This window comes from Anopheles arabiensis, chromosome 3, assembly GCF_016920715.1.
Source record: "Anopheles arabiensis isolate DONGOLA chromosome 3, AaraD3, whole genome shotgun sequence".
In the NCBI taxonomy this organism is placed as follows: Eukaryota; Metazoa; Arthropoda; class Insecta; order Diptera; family Culicidae; genus Anopheles; species Anopheles arabiensis.
This window is the reverse complement of record NC_053518.1, coordinates 12,821,003-12,827,916: the sequence shown is the minus strand read 5'-3', so window position 1 is coordinate 12,827,916 and position 6,914 is coordinate 12,821,003. Positions and strand designations below refer to the sequence as shown.

At 44.3% G+C, this 6,914-nt stretch overlaps 1 protein-coding gene across 1 annotated transcript; it reads left to right on the top strand.

Moving 5' to 3' along the window:
- The first annotated feature begins 6,166 nt into the window (after positions 1-6,166).
- LOC120903726 lies at positions 6,167-6,914 on the top strand. Its single transcript, XM_040313325.1, has 2 exons — positions 6,167-6,637; positions 6,712-6,914. Exons 1-2 carry the CDS (start codon positions 6,313-6,315, stop codon positions 6,738-6,740), a joined length of 354 nt encoding a protein of 117 aa, XP_040169259.1. The 5' UTR covers positions 6,167-6,312; the 3' UTR covers positions 6,741-6,914.

Sequence of the window (6,914 nt, the reverse complement as noted above, 5' to 3'; positions counted from 1 at the left end):
AATTACATCTTAAACATAGGAAAAAGGCATTTAAATTATTAAGGATGCAGCAAATTAATGTTTTGGATTGTGAAATAATTGCAGATTGCAATAAAAATAATTTCTTTCAATCTCGATCAAGTGTATCAATTCATATGAAATTATCGTAGATCGTCAATCTATTTTATTAATCATGATTTAGACTTTATTACGGCTTATGTGCTTAGGTATGGAGCATAATCATAAGAAATATTACTTTTTGTTAAGCTGAGCTTAATAACATTATAAATAATAAACAAAGCTCTTAACTAAAAATTGTAGTAAAATGCATTTTTTTCATAGTTTGTAATATTGTTGTAGTTAATAATAAGCTCAGAGTTACAGAACGATTAATTACTTCACCCGGGTTGATCCGTTCCAAGAAAGCACCATTCGGTTTGATCGCATTCCCGATCGCATTCCGCTGCCATCATCGTTAGCTGACAGTGATAAAAGTTAAAACGCTCCCTCTTTCAAGCAAACGTCCGTCACTCCGGACGGACTAAGCAACAACAGCACCAAAAACGAAGCAAGATTGACATAACCCTACTGAGTTTTTGGCTGCGTTTCAGTGTCCATTTAGGACGGTTCGAATCACATTTCTGCTCTGCCCCGTACGTGTTGAAACACGACCGTCCAAAGGTGGGGATATATTTGGGATCTGCTAATGAAAATAAGCACATGCAGCTGTACCGGGAGCTAGATGGGCCGTCTTTGATGGATAGATAGAGTGTTGGTGGAAGGCGGTAGATGGGGGGCGAGTGGTAAGGAATAGAAATATTTTTAATATTTTCAACACATCACCCATCAAACCCGTGGTGCGTGGTGGACGTGCGCGAGCCTTAATCAAAGTCTCGGCGTGCTGGGCAGCTCTTGAAAACGTCGACCCCACGTTAAGGCGGACATAGGGTGCTCTGTTTGGTACAACTAAGGAAGCATTTCTTCTTCTTTTTCTGTGTGTGTGTGTGTCACTATCACTAATCTATCCACATAGAGGAGTTTGATTTTTAGAAACGATTTCCGCAGACGCTGCCGTTAGCGCAGCGATCAAGATCAGGTTCTCGATCTCGGTTCGGTTAGATCGAATCCTGTCGCTGAAGTGGGTATGACTACCGTGAAATGATTCATTCGTAGCTTCGGTCGCAGTGCCATTCACACTGTCTTGCTTACTCGCATCTTAGCCTCCCAGCAGCAGCAGCAGTAAAGAATGTACAGCTTTCCACTGCCGCTGGTTTGATACCGTTTCGAAAGGAATGATGACCGCACGGCATCCCCTGTTGCTTGACAGTTGAAAAGATTCTTGACAAGAATTTGAATTTTAATCAACCACCACGCGCAGAGAGCGGTGTACCAGGAGAGGAGCCTCATTCGAAAGGAAACAAACGACTTGCAGCGGTAGCCTCCCCGGGCAGGTAGCCGAAGAAGGCCGTGTCCCTCAGACTCACAGCTCAACGGTGCGGATTAATCAAATGGGTTGGCCAAATCATGTAAATGAGCGCAATTCCGCTGACTCAGTGTGGACTTCTCGAGCGGGAAGGAGGGGAGTTGAGATGAAGGTGGTACGGAGTTTCGTTGCGGTTTGGTGGTGATTTGAGCGACATGACATTTCTACATGGTCTGTGGAACCACCACCATTACCACTCCTTTCGTCCATCTCAACGATGGTTGATGGTTGGGACACGCTCTCGATCGCCGTACAGGAAGTGAAGAATCCAAAACAAATCCACAACTTCTGACCGAACCACACAGTAGTTAGTTAGCTACCGGCTTAATGATGTTTTCATCGCACCGTGTTTCGGACGGTGGCTCAGGTTCTGGGGCGAGATAATGATAGCGGGGCCGAGAAAAGGAGTGACTGGATGAGATACCGAATGTGCATAATTTGCAATCCATCGGCTGAGAGGCTGGGATGAGATAGGGGAGGTAGGTGGTATAATCGCAGTTTACGAGATCACCTTCTTGTCACAAATGTTTTCGGGCCTCGGGAGTCGCATGCGGCGGATGAGGATGGTGCAAAGAGAGCGGGATGTTGTTTGTTTCATAATTTAAGCTTATTCGGTGTCTTAAACCACTCATTACGACTACATGCATGTTGGAGAGAATGTAAGTATCGTATGGGTTATCATTTGTCGGTCGTTATAACTGTGCCAGGAAATGGCTTACCATAATAAAGCTGTGTGAAGGGGTTTCTTTTTTGTTGTGGATCAAAGGTGTTGAATGTGACGCAAACAATGATTTTGAAGAGAAATGAATGGCTAGTTTTGCATAATCATTGTAGTGGAGGGTTTTTTTGAAAGAGCATAACGAAAAATTGAATGAATGTTATTATGTTTTTTGGAAGTTATTCAACGTACAATATGGCTATTTTTTTGTTTTTTATAGAGTCTTTGAGCCGATTGGCCTCATTCGCCTCTTTCAATTGGTTGATTAATTCTACGCTTAAAATCTAACATTCTTCTTTACAATTTGTCATTTGTTGGTTACAGATACCGTATATCTACTAGATAATGAACGAACGATGTTCATGTTCTTCATGTGAAATGGGTAAAGAGTTTCGTTAATAAATGTTGAATGTCTCTGTATTATTACGAGAAGTTCTATATAACTTAGAATAGATTGATGAGCTGTACTGCGAACTGAACATCCTTACGGTGGCGAAGGCTGGCAGGATGCGATGGCTGCCCCATAAAGAAGGTGTTCGACAGCGATCCCCAGTTCGGCATATGGTACATGGGAGCACAGCGAACTTGGTGGCGAGATCAGGTGAAGCGAGACCTGTCGGAGATCGGGTGTCTACATGGATTGGAGGCTGCAGTCAGGGACCGAGCATCCTGGGGAATTATTGTTGATGACGTGCTCTATCGTGAGCAGGCCAACAAGAAAAAGAGAGAGATAGAGAGAGATATAGACATAGAGAGACAGATAGAGAGAGAGAGAGACAGAGAGAGAGACAGAGAGAGAGAGAGAGAGAAAGAGAGAGAGAGATGAATAGAGAAAGAAAAAGAGAGAATAGGTTTATGTGTTCAAAAAAGGGACCGTTGAAGATAATTTATTTTAAACTATGAACTATGAATGAAACCATACGTAGCCTAAGGTAAGCAGGTAGTACATAAGTAAGAGTACGTAAGTAAGTAAGTAAGAATCTTATTCATGGGTACATTTTATTGCTCATATACTATTTTATTCAAATTTGAATCATTTAAGAATAGAACTGAACCAAATGCTTGATTATCGATTTGATCATCTCAGATTCTATAATAGCCCTTTCTTCGGATAATTTTAACTTGAAACAAGAATGAAAAGGACACATCAACTTGAACATGAAATATCTTTTTATTCGTTTCAAGTATGCATAAAGCTTCCCAATTGCTCAGGGATGTCTTATTCTCAAGTGACAGTCTTCAGAACTCTGCACTGAAAATTCAAACCAGCTATTTGCATTTCTTCTTTTTATGATCACACATTATCGATCGTTTCATTTGACGCTGTCTGACCTGATTTTAAATTGATCAATGAAATGCTTTACTCACACGTCCGGGAACGGGGCAAATTCATTCATAATCCCAGCACCGGCAGCAGCCCGACAAAAGGCAACAAAATTAGCCACATCATCATCGCCTTCTAAGGCTTCACACTGAACCAACCGAAAACGGCTGATGCAAAATCCCAAAGTCCCTGAATGGTCCCACCATTCGCTACCGCGCTTCCCATGCGGTTCGTAAGCTGACCGCGTTGGTTGCGTTTTTGTTGAGTACGCCCCTTTACGCGGCAACATGATTGACATGCGTTGGGCACTAATCTTAATGCATATATTTAAATTTGAATTTTCACACCAACCACCAACACGGATAGATGTTTTTTCCTTTTTTTTTGTTTGGTTCCTCACGTCCCGAAAATAGATTCTGATAAAGAAACGAGAGTTCGAGCGTTTAAAGTGAAACGAAGGAAAAAAAGAAAGAAGCAGGCATTTAGTTTCCTTTTTTCCTTCATCGATCTGTGAGAATGTCTCACAATTGTGCCAAAGCTTGAAACGCCTCAACTTTGGTTGGACTTCGGTTGTTCAATAATAGTGTTGTGTCTCAACGCGTTTCTTACGCCTTACTACATCGCACCGTGATCGGGATGACTTTGCACTCGGAAAACTGAAAGCGATCGAGAAGACCCGATCGATCTTCGAACGCTTGTTGCATGGATCGCTGATGTCTTTATCAGATGAATGCATCTGAGCCGAACGAAGACGAAGGGTTACAGAGGATGCGTGAGACTGCAATGACGGTGGGGGTGTACGTGTCGGAACCGGTGTTGCCAAGGCGACGCGATGTCTACCCGTGTTTAGTTTGGCTAGTTTGTTGGGTTATCGCCGAATCGTACGATTGAATGTAGACAATTTGTCTCTGTAGATTCATCTGAAGTTGAATACGATTTCGTGGAAATTGTGATCAATCTAGGGCTGGACGTTGCGGTATTTTTCTTCACATAAATTTATTTTAACGACTAACTTAAACCTAGACGGATTGCGCGCGTCCGATCGCTGCCGTTGCCGTTCGTGGAAGAGAAGTTCCCGCTGTTCGGGCGATCACCTTTCATCCGTTGCCCTCTCACGCACACCAACCAACGCGTTGATGGCCGCCAAATTATGGCACTCTAATTATGGCATTGCTTGTATTATTGCTGAACTCTCTTTCATGCAATCTCCTCCGCCGATCCTAACTCTTATGTATAAACATCCTCCCCCCCCCTTGATATGGCATATCAACAAATCGATTGCTACCGGAACAAGCACAACACAACAAACTCCCGTCAGAACGGTGCAACCAAAAATACAGACTGCTGCACGTGCATTCAGCGCTATCAAACTATTCTCCTATCAATTTCTCTTTGCTCAAATCAACCTCCTCTGAAGCTGCGTTGTCTATTGACGATGGTATCGGTAACAGGCATATTTTTGTTATGGGACGTTTGTATATACCCTTACTGGTGCGCACAGATACTACTCTCGTTATTCCGTCCCTTCCAGCATGCGTCTCAACAATACGTGCCAAAGGCCATCGGGTTGCGGGTAACAGCTCATCGATGAGAATGACCATCCTGCCTATCGTGAACTGAGGATTCTGTTCATGTCCCACCGTGTCCTTTTGCAGCTCCTGCAAATATTCGCCTTTCCAGTGGACCCAGAAACGCTGCACGTAGGCTTGTAGCTTCCAATAGTGCTCCAACCGGTTTAAGGGAACGTCACACAAGTTGGGTTCGGGAAGTGCTTGCATGGAGGTGCCGATCAGAAAGTGGCCCGGAGTTAGCGCCGCCAGTTCATCAGGATTTTCTGAAAGAGGAAGCAACGGTCGCGAATTCATGACCGCTTCGATTTGTGTTAGTATCGTATAAAGATCTTCAAATGACAAACGAGATGCACCGAGGATACGATACAGATGTCTTTTTGCTACCTTCACCGCAGATTCCCACAGTCCGCCGAAATGAGGAGCCCTTGGGGGATTAAAGTGCCATGATATGCCTTGGGACGTGCAGAACTCATTTACTTGCTGTTCTTCTTCCTTTCTAGCGATGAGCGATGCCAATTCTGTTATTTCGTTACTAGCTCCTTCGAAGTTTTTTCCGTTATCCGAGTGAATGTGACACGGCTTACCACGGCGAGCAATGAATCTTCGTAGCGCTGCTAAAAAGGCTGATGTAGACAAGTCACATACCAGCTCGAGATGTACCGCCTTTGTAGCGAAACACACAAAAAGGCAGAGATAAGCCTTGCAGGCGGCTGCCCTTCTGTGTACCGGTTTTAAATAAAATGGGCCGGCGTAGTCGATTCCTACGTTGCTGAAAGGTCGGCTAGGTGTCACTCTGGATGCGGGTAGTTGTCCAATTCGCTGGCATGCGATAAAGGGATCCGACCGAAAACACCGGAAACATTCCCGCGTTATGCTTCTAACTAATCGTCGAGCATCCAAAGGCCAAAACTCCTCTCTTATGTTGCTGATGAGATTTCGCCCTCCAGCATGAAGTAGTTTCCAGTGATAGTGAACCACTATGTTGCGTGTAAACGGATGCCCCTTTGGAAGGAGAGCAGGATGCTTTGACTGGAACGGCAAATCAGCTAAGTTTAACCTTCCTCCGACTCTAAGCACATCTTGGTTGTCCAAAAACGGGTTGAGATTCCTAATCGACGAGTTTTTCTTTATAGGTTGGCCGTTCCGAAGGGCTGAAATTTCGTTTCGGAAGGCATCGTCTTGAGCAGTCTTGACCAGAAATGCCTTTGCCTCCTCATTCTGCTCTGGTGTCAATACGATGGATACCGGGTCACCAGCAGGCTTCGTTCTCGCCTTAAGCCTTAGATTCTTTATAAATCGCTTGCAGTATGCAATAATGTGCAGTAATTGGGAGTATGATGACCACCTTTTGAACCAAGGGTTAACTGCAGGCGATGCGCTGGCAACAGCAACTAGCAAACGCGTTTCCTTTTCGATACCGGTCGGTAGTAGAGGTTCAGATGTAGGCCATTCATTAGAAGGTAGCGCCAGCCAAGCTGGCCCAGAGATCCAAATGCTGCTTTTTATAAAATCGGGTGCCGTCATGCCCCGCGAAACGAGATCAGCCGGGTTCTGCTGTCCAGGTACATGCCTCCATGTGTGGCCCTTCGTACATTGTTGAATGTCTGCTACTCTATTTGCCACATATGTTTTCCAGGTATTTGGAGCTGCTTTGATCCAATGTAGTGTAATACTGGAATCGGACCAGAAATGTACCGACTGCACAGGAAGCTGAATGGCTTTGGCAATGTGCTCGTACAGATGAGCCCCTAATACGGCACCGCAGAGTTCTAAACGAGGCAGGCTTATACGCTTCAATGGAGCTACTCTAGATTTCGATGCAAGCAAAGATATTTTAAT

What these genes read in the sequence shown, in the direction of transcription:
- LOC120903726 (XM_040313325.1), top strand. Translation starts at nt 6,313, where the DNA reads ATGGATACCGGGTCACCAGCAGGCTTCGTTCTCGCCTTAAGCCTTAGA. An exon ending in AGCCGGGTTCTGCTGTCCAG is followed by an intron (nt 6,638 to 6,711) that starts GTACATGCCTCC and finishes TATGTTTTCCAG; the next exon opens with GTATTTGGAGCTGCTTTGAT.